This window comes from Arachis hypogaea, chromosome 18 (genome assembly GCF_003086295.3).
Source record: "Arachis hypogaea cultivar Tifrunner chromosome 18, arahy.Tifrunner.gnm2.J5K5, whole genome shotgun sequence".
Taxonomy (NCBI): domain Eukaryota; kingdom Viridiplantae; phylum Streptophyta; class Magnoliopsida; order Fabales; family Fabaceae; genus Arachis; species Arachis hypogaea.
Window position 1 is genome coordinate 113,284,493 of NC_092053.1, and position 14,112 is coordinate 113,298,604.

Consider the following 14,112-nt stretch of genomic DNA (forward strand, 5'->3'; position numbering starts at 1 on the left):
TTTTCAATTTATTCTTCAAATTAGTTGTAACCCCTATCAGAATAAGAACAACGAATAACTTATTATTTACATCAATAAAAGTTTAGAATGTTTATTTGTGATGATAGAAACTAATTTTGTACTAATAAAAAATATGTTTGTGTAATAAAAATATTAAAATATTAATTTTATTTATAAATAAAATTATCAGTATTTTAAATTTTTACGAATAAAAATGTATAATAATATTGTATTTATCTTCCGTGATACAAAATTAATTTCTTTCGATTATAAAAAAAATTTGCTGTTGTCAATTTTCATGAATAAAAACAAAAATTTATTCCAAGAAAAAGCACTAATTTGAGCAAGGTAAATAAGAAGGGTATCATTATACAATAGTCTATTACAATCATTTATACATATTACGTAATATATGATATGTAAACTTGGGTTTAATTATTCCAGGTTCTACAAGGAGCAATCACCATCATGTTCAACTTCGGAAGCTGCTTCATCCTCCTCTTGCATGCAATCAATACCAAAAGCACCATGTCCATGGCCAAAGGCTTTGACATGATCCTTCAGGGACCTCTTATGCTTGAAATCAGACCCACACAAACAATACCAGATCTTGCCGCAGTTCTTCTCATGCGTCCGCCAATCGCCTTTCACGGCAAACGGCTTGCCACATTTCCGGCAAGCGTAGGGTTTTACACCGTGCTTTCGCTTGTAATGCGTTTGGAGGGTTCTGAAGTCCTTGAGAGGCCTCGCTCTTGGGTGGTCTATGTTGTGCTTGCAACCTGGCGCACAACAGAAGCATGGAAGCCTTAGCATTGCTGTTGGTTGTGTTCCTTTTAGAGAATCTGGTCCCTTTCTGTATTGAGATCCATGTCCCCACATATGCATCTATAAAGCAATCACAGAATTGAGAAATAATCTATATATCATGTTTAGTTTAAGGTGGAAACTGAGGAGCAATCGACTTCACGTGAAGTTAATAGTTGAGAGCCGTTAACTATCAACTTCACGTGAAGTCTACTACACCTGAGTTTCTAATTGGGAGTTTAAACGATGAAAACATAAACGTTCATGTTGTTTCTTGTTAGATACACATTAAAATAACAATGATGTTTGGGAAACAATAAAACTTGTTTTGTTACATTATCAATTCATTTTGATAATATGTTTAATCAAAATGATCCAGTAGTTTAAGGATAGATAACAAAAAATTTTAGTCGAAGAAGAACGGGGAGAAAAAGAAAAAACATAAAAAAGACTTTGATTAAATTTAATTATAAAAATAATTTATTTATTTAATATTTATTAATTATTATTAAAATAATTATATTATTTTAAATGTAATAAATATATAACTATAAATATTATGAATATGTTATGAGTTATTGTGTATCTAGTATTACTGTTTTGTTTTAATGTATTTCAATACTATTAAATATTTCTGCATATGGTGTTTATACATTTATTTCTAAGATAGTAATCAAACTGAGCCTTGATGTACAATAATACTATATCAATAACATTAACAACTACCGACATCTATTGAAAAGGACAACTACTATTGATTAATGTGTGAGATATCTATACTTACATGAGATATATATAATCACTGTCAACTAAATGTACGAGCAGAAAACTAGAACTTGAATGTTATATTGAGAACTACACAAAAAAGTGAAAAATAAGAAAATAAGTATAATATAAAATATGCACTTTTTGTTGATACAAAATATGAAATATGAAACTATATATAGATACTGAGGAAACAAACTTTTATAGTCTATACCGACATAGAAAAACTTTTATAATCAGGCTCAGTCATGAAACTTAATTTAAGGCATTAACTCACTAAGTTGCTCTAATAGGAAGCAGCATAACTATGGATTATGTGAAAGTTGAAACTCGCCCCCCTACACCTTCAAATGGAAAGATTCCGAAAGGAGTAACTAAGAGGGGATAAAAGTTAAATACGAGACATGCATTGAGCTCAAGTAAAATATGAAATATATATTATTAAACTCTAAACTCAGTTGCAATATATTATAGATATGTTTTAGTATTCTTTTTATTAAAGTACCTAACTATTTTATTTCACTGGAGTTAAGAAAATCTTAAGTGATAATGATAAGAAAAAGGTTGAGGGACCAGCAATTTTTATGACTATCAATTTAGCTAGCATACATGTTTTATTAGTGTATTTGAGTTTTTTTTTTTTTTTTTTTAACATTAGCTTATAAGAATATGCTAATGATTAAGTGCTAGCTAGCTATATATATATTGAGCATATAGCATTGGCGAATGATAAAAAACAACGAAAACAAATCGAATGAAAGAATAGTTTATTGTTAAGTAAAATGGGAAAATCATGGTTTGAGTGATAATAAAACAAAAAAGCAACAAATTAACTACCTAACACAAAGTCATACATTAATTATTTCATCTTTCAAACTGCCCTTGAAATGAATAACAAAGTACAATACTATAAAATATTAACAAGAACAAGCAAGGCTATTTGAATTTTGAAAGGTTTAAATAATAACATGATTTATCAGTCAAACAATAATCATAATATTTAATTTATAGTCCTTTCCACAATAGGGTGGTAAGTTCGTACAATCTGTACAAATAAGTAGTTCAGATATCCAAATCCAAGTTTTTTTTTCTATTTTTTTCTTGATTGTACTTATTTTTAATTCACATTATGTCATCATGGGGAAGTGGGACTGACGACTAATTTTTTCTCTCTTTTTTTTTGGGGGGGGGGGGGGGGGGTTAAAATGGACCGATCCGTAATTCTTGACAGATAGATGTTAGGTTCCATTAAATTTACAAAATTGCATTTTAGCAACAACTGGAGTAGTCTGCCATTTTAATTTCTTCACGAGTACTGTTATTAATTATGACTTAGTTTTTATTAGTGTTGTGCAGAACACACAATATTCTAGTTTGACATAAGATGGAAAAATTTCATCAGAAGTTTGAATTGATTTCTTAAACCAAAAGCAAAAAGAAAAACTTATCAATATACATATATAGTAGTCTTACTACCATATTAGTTATGACATATGCAAAAGGAATATGCATGTATGACTCCAAAAATGATCAAACACCGGCCGAAAAAGAGAATAAGGTAAACCAATTAACAAAATATTAATTAATTAAGAATACATTAAAGTAAATTATAGAAAACTAAATTTATGGCTAATAATGCGATGAAAAATGCCTTTTAAAATAAAAAAAAAGTTTAAATATATTTAATACTAACCAAGTGACTATTATGTATTTTAAAAAATGCCATTTATATTCTAAATTTAATAAAGTGATTATAATTATTTTAGTTTTTTCACTGTATTTTTTGACTTCTTACGTTAAGAATTAATCTATTGCGAATTAAGATTTTATTTAAATATTTGTCTCTGAACACTTGATTGTTACATGTACAAAACAAAATTTAAATTTTCAACACTTATTTAGACGGACGAGTGAACTAATCACTCAACCGAACCAACCCAGACCAAGATGATTAATGAAGTGTTTATATGATGCCCAAATTTACAGTGACGAAAAAGACTCAAAAATTCTATTTCACTGGATGTATTATTGACAAAAAATTTATGAGCCCTTAATTATTTAATGGAGGGACTAAGGACTTAATAAACTGTCACCTGAAGATTATTGTATCGGTTGAAAGTCTTGGAGCAGACTGGGCATGAGAACTGAGTAGGACCAATGAGAATCTGAGAAGCTGTGGGAATCCAATACTGAAACTGTGTCTTGTTATTGTTAAATCTCTCTAACAACGAAGGGTGATGCTCAGAAACCACGCTCATCACTTCATCTTTTTCTCCCACAATTTCTTCTGAGTTTGATGAGATCTTCTTCTTCTTTTGCCGATCATCAATACCGGAAGTATTATCAGACACGCTATTAGGAAGCCCTATTCGTAGCGCTACGGCAACACCTTCGTTATCATCATAATCATCATCAGCCAAAAGATTCTCTTGATCTTTTTTGTTGTTGTCTTTTCTCTTCTTGTCCACCACTACTTCTTGATCACTGCTATTGTTGTTGCTATGGTTTTTGAGGCTTATAGTGTTTATGAAAGGAAGGGCTTCTATGAGAGGAGGGGAAGAAGGAGGAGGAGGCAGTGCTGCCACGGAAGAAGAAGATGATGAAGAGGGTGGTTCCAATTGGACGGAGAATAATCTGGTGTTTGAGAAATAGAGAGGATACGATGGTGATGAGAAGAGGGAACTATTAATGGAATTTTGATTAGAAATGAAAGAAGAAGAAGAGGAGGAGGAGGAAGAAGGGAAGTAATGAGGGTGGAGGGGCATGAAGTTGAACCTTCCTGATGAAGCGTATAGATTGGAATAATGTGGGTCTGTCATTGTGAATGTTTAGATATGCTTTCATCCTTAGGTTGTTTCTATATATATATGAGTTTATTTTTTGTGCATTGAGAACCTTATTATATTATAAAAAATAGTTATTTTTATTAATATAACATTATGTAATTGAATGTAAGTATAAAATAATTTTATATTAAAATTTTATATATATAAAATAAAGTTGAGCCATATGAATTTAGACGTTAGTTTTTAGATTTTATGTGAAATTTTTTAAGTTTTGATTGTGCAATGTTTTGCCTGCTCATTTTTATTCTTTTTTCTAACAAAATTGATATAAGATCAAATATATAAATTAAACATTCTCGATAATTTTTTTAAGAATTATACTATATATAAAAAAATGAATTATTAAAAAATATACAAAATATATTAAAAATAAATTATATAACATATATTTATAAATAAATAAATAAATAATAATTAATTCGGTGGTTATTTTTTGTGTATATATAATATTTTTTATTTTTAATTATTGAATTATTTTATATTATTTTAATAGTAAAACCTACCATGTTTAAGAAAGTTTGGAATATAGGTATATAAATGAACTATCAAGCGGACATTTCGTTGAGTTGTTGTGTTTGTGTGTTGGACACATTTTAGATACGACCTGATGTGTCTAACTGTGTCTTAATAAAAAATAAAAAATTCTTTTCCGGACACACTTAAACACACCTAAATATCATCACGTGTCAGCGTGTTCAGTCTTATTCTTAACATATATTCTTGAAATAAATTTAGATATAGTATATATTATTATTTATTAAAACAAACAATATTTTAAATATTTGATATAATTAAAATAAGACATTAAAAGTAATTAAAAAAATTAATTTATATTTTAATATCAATAAAATATCAAAATATCATTACGGTTTATCTAAAAAAATACTTTATATTTTATATATATGTGTGTTTCTGTGTCTTAGAAGATTTTAAAATTCGCGTGTTGACGTATCGCATATCGTGTTGTATCACGTGTCCGTATCAGTGTCAGTACATCATAATAATCGAATAATTCATACTCACTTACATTTTAAAATTATATTATACATCAAAATAAAATGGCACGATAAAACAGAAAAGCACTTCCAAATTTTATAAAAATTCACGTAATTGATCTATATGTTCAATTTCATAAGTCATTTATTGATTGAAACGACAAAATTCAAAATATATAAAAAATTATTTTGTGGTGTAAGTTTGAATGATTTACAACTAATTAAGTAACAACAAATCTCTAGATTATATATATATATATAATTTTACAACTAAAATGTATTATATATCACTTTTTCATTGTAATTGAAATTAAATTTTTTTCTCCAAAATTAAAGAGTTCTATCATTCTTCCTATTAATTTTATAACTAAAATGTACCACATGTCACTCCCTCATTACAATTAAAATCAAATCTTTTCCTCCAAAATTAAAAAATTATTCTCTCATCCCTACTAATTTTACAACCTATATATATATATATATATATATATATATATATAATTTTACAACCAAAATGTGTCACATGTCATTCTTTCATTGTAATTGAAATCAAAGTTTTCCCTCCAAAATTAAAGAGTTCTCCCCTTTTTCCTCTCTCTTTATCTATTCCTCTCATTCCTTCAACCACTCTATCTCTTTTATATATCATTATCAATAAATAATTATAAATTTGACAATCAAAATATGCAACATGACATTCTTTAATTATATTAAAATTAAAATTAAAATATTTAAATTAAAATTAAAATATAGCTATATTATTTATTATATTATATTATGTATTATTATCTAATTTAATAATAAAATGTGTCACATGACACTCTTATTAAATTTGAGAGAAAAATATTTTTCTTACTCCCTTCCTAAATTCTCTCATCTACCTCTCTTCTTTTTTTTTTATTTCTCTTTACCCTTCTCACTCTATATATAATTTTAATATATTTATATATTATTATCTAATTTAATAACCAAATGTGTCACATGACATTCTCTTATTTAAATTGATAAAAAATATTTCCTTCTAAAATTAATAAACTCCCTTCTTAAATTTTCTCATCTATCTCTCTCCCTTTCTCTATTTCTCTCTACTCTTTCCGTTCTATATATAATTTATAATTTATATTTTATATTAATAATTTGACAAATCAAAATGTGTCATCATATATTTTTTTATTATAATTAAAATAAAATATTTTCTTTTAAAATTAACAAAACTCTCTCTCAGTCTTCATTTTTATCTTTCTCTCTCTTTTTTCTCATTTTTTATTTTTTCTATCTTTTGTTCTAGAAATATAAAATTTAATAAAATAATATAATTCAAATAAAAAATATTATTATTATATACATATTTATTTAGTTTTTTTATTTAGTTTTAAATTTTTACTGTTTATCTTTCTAATCTATATTTTTATTTTTTTTCTTTTAAATATATATTAAATATAATTTAGAGAGAATACTAATGTTATGATTAAAAGTTAAAATCAATATTCAATTGTTTAAAAAAATTAATTTTGAGTTAATTTTATAACTATCAATATAATTTTTTTCATACTAATATCTAATTATATTTTTATATACATAGAGAAAAAAATATATTATTTTTAAATAGCAATCATAAAAATTAATTTTTTATATCTGTACAACAGACTTAACACCTAATTAAAGTATACAAATTAAATCGTTTCAAATTTTAGATAATGAATATTAAAATTAATTATTAGTAATAAGTCAAACTCTTTCACATTAAAATAATAACTAAAAATTTTATTATTTAATTTTTTTATCTATGGATATCCTGGTCTTTTTAGTCAACGGAGACTTTTGTCCTCTACGATCTTTTTGTAAATATAGTTTGATTTTATAAATCTTTTGTACTATAATTTATAACATCAGGACAAAATCGACATAATTTTAAAAAATTTATATTCTCGTAATACGGATAAAAATACTAGTATAATTCTAACTATTTGCATTGTATATTCATTCCATTTCTTTCCGTTTCTTATATAATTTATTTCTAACTCTAATAGTTTATTAATTAGTTTGTTTTACAATTATATTACTTTTAGTTACTATTAATTACGATATCTTTAAAAATAAACTAGGATCACCACAGGATACCAGTATAAGTTTAAGGTAATATTATATCATTGAATAACTTTTTTTAAGAGTAACTTTTTGAAAAATTCCATCATTGAATTTGAAGCTTTATATATACGTAAATTATGTTCCTATTTTTTGTTGTTCACAGTATCTCCTAGTCCAATAGGATAAGGACTAATTCGTCGCAAATTGAAATTTCATTTAAGTCCTGATACTTGCTTAAGCTGATGAGTGAACTAACTACTCGACCAACCAAATTAATTATATAAATCATGTCTATAAAATTTTACATTAACAAAAGATTATTTGATATAACTTTTTTTATTTGATCAAAATTGACCGGTGATATAAAAGTTTAAAACATAGACAAATAAATTAGCGAAACAAAGGCAATTAAAGTACTAAAGAAATTACCCTCTCCAAGAAAGAAGTAAATAAATTAGCGGAACAAAGGCAATCCAATGTTGGAGTCATTGAAGCATTGCTGGTTGTCTCCCAAGAGATAGAGATCGCAACCACAGTCACATACATATGCAAAAGATGGGGATAGAAGTTAGGTAGCTTTTGGTGGAGAGACAGAGACGGAAAGACTGAGACTAAGAGATAGAGATTAAGAAACAGGGATTGAAATAAATCTCAGTATTCTGTTTGGTACAAAATGGGAGACAGGAATTGAAACAAGAATGAAATTCTAATTTAATTTACAGTAAGAGTAAAATTGGAATTAGTTAATTGAAATGAAAGTATTTTAGGTATAAAATGTTATTAAAGTTTCAGTCTCCATCTCTAAAAATTTCAGTCCCATATGTCCTTACTTTTTGGAAGTACTAAATACTGAAATTTAGAGACAGAAACAAAAATTTTAGTATCAATCTCTAAACTAATAAACACGATACTGAATTTCAATCTTTCCGTCTCTCAAAATAAATACTACCTCAGAGAACATTATTGTGTTGCATCCATCTTTTGCGTCACCCACCTATAAATGTTCACATTCAAGACGAAATAAAATACATAACAAATTATGTATTTAAAATTTTATTAATTATTTTTAAAATTTAAATAATATACATAAAATCGTAAGTTTAAATATTATTATAACTGAGACGAAATATAACCCAAAAAACGAAAATAAAATCTTTAATTCGTAACTTGTGTTTTTAAAGTATTCATTAATATTTTTATTTTATATTATTTTTTATTGGTTTTTTTTTTCACTTGCTTCAATAAACGAGCAGTAGATCTATGAAACTTGGCTGCATATACAGCATTTGCGTGGGTGAGCGTGTTTAGTGTTTCTTACATTTAGCACACATACTCATACATACTGATAGATAGATAGATAGATATTGCTGTTAATTTTTACCATTCTCTCTTTCTGCCTTTTCTGTCCGATTAGTCAACAAAATATCAAATGCACACTGTTGGTTTTGGAGTTGGGAGTTTAGATTTATTTTTATAATTTCCATTCCATTTCCCTAGTTATTTTTTATTACTACAAAGTCTTTTACTATCAGGGATCGCTTTCAACTGCGCATCCAGGCGTTGGTACTTTTTCCCATGAACTTAGAAAATACTAAATACTAATTTACTAGTTTTTTGTTACTCATCTTCGATCTTTCACAACCTACCCTTTCAAGTTGAGACCGTGTGTCTTACACGACTCCATATGACTTTCTGCCTACTATTATGATAATCACAAGCCTATTGTGATAAATGAGGGAACACTTCTGAATCTACCACTACCATTTTGGGTCAAGACGTGGTAGCTAGATTTTCCCATCTCACCCCAACAGCTTCTTGTCGACCTAAAGGAAAGTAGAGTGTGGCTAAAAAGCTTGAGAAAGAAATAAGCGAAAAAAAAAAAAAGAGGAGCCAAGGTGCTGGTGGTGAGTTTGTGGTTATGTTTGTCGTTCTTAGAAATATAACTATACATGTTTTTTTCTATTAGTTTAATTTTTTAAAAAGAATAATATTATAACATAGTATAAAAAAAAAAATAGATAAATTCAAAAGAAACTCTTGTACGAAAGAATATATTAAAAATATAACCATTTAAATATTTTTTTATCAATTCAATTGTTTAAAAAAATTCGTTTCATGATAATCGTTATATGGATTGACCTTTTTTAAAATGATTTATCTTTGATAATAATTCCTAATAGATAGTTGTAATACAAAGAAGATGAATGTTGACTGGTATAATGGTTTGCTTTGTTATTTTGATGCTTAATATGATATACTTCAAATGGCATTAGATGATAACAAGTGTTAATAGAGATATAAGTTAAGTGTGGTAGAAATGAGGATATTGACATATTTTGACAAAAATAAAAAATAAAAATATAAAATAAAAAATTAGAGTAGCACTTGTTATTAAAAAGATAGTAAAATTTTGTATTAGGTAATTTGAATATGTAAAAAAAAAAAAAACGAAAAAAACATTCAGATAAAAGTGTGTATGAAATGAAAGGTAAAAAGGAAATGAAAAATAAAAGAAGACAAAGAAAATCTATACATAATCTGTTTTATGTATATATGATACATTATAGGATTCAATAATTATTACTTAATATAAGTATATAACACACTGCCATTAGGTTTAATTATATATATATATATATATATATATATATATATATATATATATATATATATAGTTGTTGTAGTGTGTGACATAGTGTGTCAACATTTTTGGCTCATTCTCTTTACTAGCTCCTGTTCTAAACTTGCTTACCTTTTTCCTCTCATACCTTCAACAATAATGTTGATTATTTAATTTTATGTAGTCAAATTTATGTCTTAGTAGAATAAAACTTTGTTGTTATGATTGTATTTTGTATCTTAGTGTGTTGTTATGGAGCTTATGCACTGACTATAAGTAATTCTTTGCGCTACGGTTACTTATGTTAAGTAAAGTAACTATAAAAGACGATTGACTTGTCGAAAATTCTAAACCATTATTAGCAAACAATTTGTCAACTTTTTTATTTTTAGATTTATATTATCTGAAGCAAGCATCTTATTAGTGTAATTTTTTTTCTTTGATCCAAATTGAAAGCACCTACGGATATATGAGTCCATATCTATTGGCATTAATTTTTACTATTTTATTAATTACAATAATGAACATCTATCATTAATTTTGTATGCATCAGTGTTATTAATTTTGTGTAGGATTATGTAAAATAATTTATATTTTGCATACTTGAATATTCGAATTCAAGGAATCAAAATAAATAGAGTAGCATAATTTGGATAAGAAATGTAAGAATGGTAATTTTCCTGTTACATTGAAACATAATGAATGCTTCTGAAAAAAGATGTAGAAAACGCAGAACCTATAGAAAATGACATTTGCATTGTCGTTTCACTCTTTATAATAATTCAACTTTGCACTTGAACGTATTTAACTATTTATTCGTGAGAGAAGTACTGTACTCGTGTTGTGATAAATTCCATTGCTCTTTTTTACCAAAAAGTCCCTGAGTGAAGTTTCCACTAGTAAAATGATTTTGACACGTGGATCACATATCAAGCACAAACACTTTGAAGATCGTAGTGTTGATTAGCATGGACACTGCTTGACGCGTGGAGGGCAAAATTGGAGCATGAAAAAAATGAGAAGCAAGCATGAAGATAGTGGCCGGGAGAAATGTGTGACAAGATGACGGCAGAGATAGTGATGGAATATATATAGCATGGGACTTGAAATAACATCTGAGTTTAAAAATAAATTAACGATTTTTTTATAACAAATATAAATTAGTTATGGATATATAATCTATATTGTTTGTGTTGTTTGACGTGGTGTTAGTATAGCAGAAATATCAATAGATATAGATGTCCCAAGATCAAAGGTTCTAGCAGCCCATGAGGTTTAATTCGTGCTCATTAACTCATACTAGAAAAGCACAGTAAAACTCTTAAGTTACTTAAGAATCAGATTTAGACATTTTAGACTGATTTGTACATATCATAGTTAGTGGATTTTTTCTGAACCTTTAACTCTTATATTTATTATTCTTTTAGTTGTCTTGAGTTTAGAACTTCGTTTTTTTAAATATGAGGATATACTTAAGAAATTACTTTTAAGTTATCTAAAATCTCTTGAGCTGCGTTAGCTTTTGAGAATAGGAGTAAGACAAAATACCAAAAATATGACACAAAAAATAGAAATATAAAAATTAGTATTTTATATTTTATTTGGTGATAAAATGAATTTAGAATTTATATGAGATGGAACAAATAATAAAAAATTTAATTTATTTTAATTTTTCACACAAAATTTAAAATAAAAAATAAAATAATAAAAATATAATTATAAAAATTTAATAATAATAATAATAATAATAAAATTAATTTCTGTCTCCGTTCAATGTCTATGTATTCTTTTTATCGGAAAAGACACAAAATATACTAATTTAGAGTCCTGCGACACAATATTTCTATCTATATCTCACATTCCAAACACAATTTTATGTATCTGTACATAACTATATCTGAATGTCCTATCTTTATAAACAAACACATCCTTAAAAAAATTCAAAAATTGTGCACTACAAAAATAATCACTTTTAGCGATCATTTATTTTGCTTTTAGCGGCAATAAAAATAGCCGCTAATACATTTACCGGCAATTTGACATTAGTTGTTTTATGCTTCGTCGCTAAAAGGTTTTAGTGACCATTATAACATTTGCCGGTAAATACTGTTTTAATGGCCGCAAAAATATATAACTTTTAGCGACCATTTTCTTGGCAATTTATATGGCCACTAAAAGTAATTCTAAGATTGTAACATTGTTCACTTTTAGTTGCCATTACTATTGTCGCTAAAATTCATTTTACCGACAATTTATATGGCCGCATTATTCACTTTTAACTGCCATTACTATTGCCGCTAAAATCTTAAAGACTTTTTTTTTTAATTATAATCACTTTATTAGAACTAACAACCTATATTTTTTCTATATGATGATGATGATGATAACGACGATGATGATGATTTGCATTTGAATTTTGACCAAGAAAATTTGAAATAAGCTTTTTATTAAAATGCTCATTTCGACAAATTAGAATATTAAAAACAGTATTTGTCAATACATAATAATAGAGGTTTCTTTGTCATTTCATTGACTTTGAATACGTTTTGCAAAAAATAAAAAAAAAGGAAACCAAAATATGCTCAATTCTTCTAGGCCAATGCTGCAGCAAGACCACTAACTATGAGTCCCACAGCAGTTGCAATGATGCCAATTCCTATAACACCATCTGCATATATAACAGATTGAAATTTAAGTTCAGTTAATGTTCCAATGCTTATTTTAAAATTCATAAAACTATAAACACCATCCAAATATAAATTAAATTTGAAAAACAAGAGTCATACAATGTCAAAAGAAATAGGCGAAGAGTGCACACTCAAAACTCATCCCCCCCTTATCTTCCGCTCAAGAATCTACCACGATGAAAACCCACTCCACACAGAGTCGTGTAATTACCTGTCCGGATCGAGTAGGGACGAGTTAGGTATCTGTAGATATATTATGTTGCTATTCCTACTTTTAAGTTTACGAAAGAAATCCTTGAAGCAATGGTTGAGTTATATCTGGGTGAAATAAACTAATAATTAGATCTACCACTCGACTTTTTATCCATTCCCTTATACCAATTGCCACAAAATTCATAAATTCCAATGTTTATACCAAATGCCCAATGTCTATTAAATAACAAAATGAATATATATGCACCAACATGTTAGCCAGTTAACGAAGGAAATAATTGGTTCACTTACAAGTTTTGGAAAAATGAAAAAAGAAAAGGTGTTTGAGATTCAGTTTATTACTTTACACGGTGTTTAATTATTTTTGCTTATATTTTGAATCAAGTTATAAACCTTTGTTTCAATAATCTAAAGGGAATAAAAACAAAAATCATTGACCCCTTTTTTATGTGTTGCCAAAATACTGAAATAGCATATCTGAAACATAATTTTTTATTCACCGGTTCACATTTCAAAAACTTCATTGGCTACACTCGGTTTAAGTCTCGCTATTTATCAAATTGCAATTCAAATTCTATACAATTCCACTCATTTTTATAATATCTAAGTCTATAACATCCAGCACCATAAAAGCTGCCCACCATTTCTCTCATGCTCATTGTTACAAGTCACAATTCACAATTTCACATGCTCACATTCACTATTAGCACATTGTCTAGAACCATATTCCCAATTTCAATAAAGCCACCTAAAAACAAATGACAACTGTCCCTATACCGTAATTTATACCCTCAATACATGCCACTTCAAATTCAATTCAAACACCACTCCCTTGCATAGGCATGTTCAGAATTTATACATATACACGTAGTAAAAGAATTTTATGGATGGAGAAGTTTTGTATAATGATTTATAAACATACATTAAAGGAAAGCAAACAAAAAAAGAAAAGTAATCTTAATGAGCAGTTGGTATAATATTATGTACGGTATTAATTAATTAGTACTGGATTCAAACAATAATAGATAAAGATATAATCTTTCAAAAAAATAACTATTAGCATCGAACCTGATTTCAAGTATTGGATGGTGCTA

The 14,112-nt window shown here is 27.1% G+C and overlaps 1 protein-coding gene across 1 annotated transcript; it reads right to left on the reverse strand.

Moving 5' to 3' along the window:
• Positions 1-299: 299 nt before the first annotated feature.
• Positions 300-4,485, reverse strand: LOC112769078 (zinc finger protein WIP3). Its single transcript, XM_025813480.2, has 2 exons — positions 3,663-4,485; positions 300-885 (listed from the first exon to the last, which is right to left on the reverse strand). The coding sequence occupies exons 1-2, from the start codon at positions 4,386-4,388 to the stop codon at positions 448-450; spliced, it is 1,164 nt and encodes a 387-aa protein (XP_025669265.2). The 5' UTR covers positions 4,389-4,485; the 3' UTR covers positions 300-447.
• Positions 4,486-14,112: the final 9,627 nt, after the last annotated feature.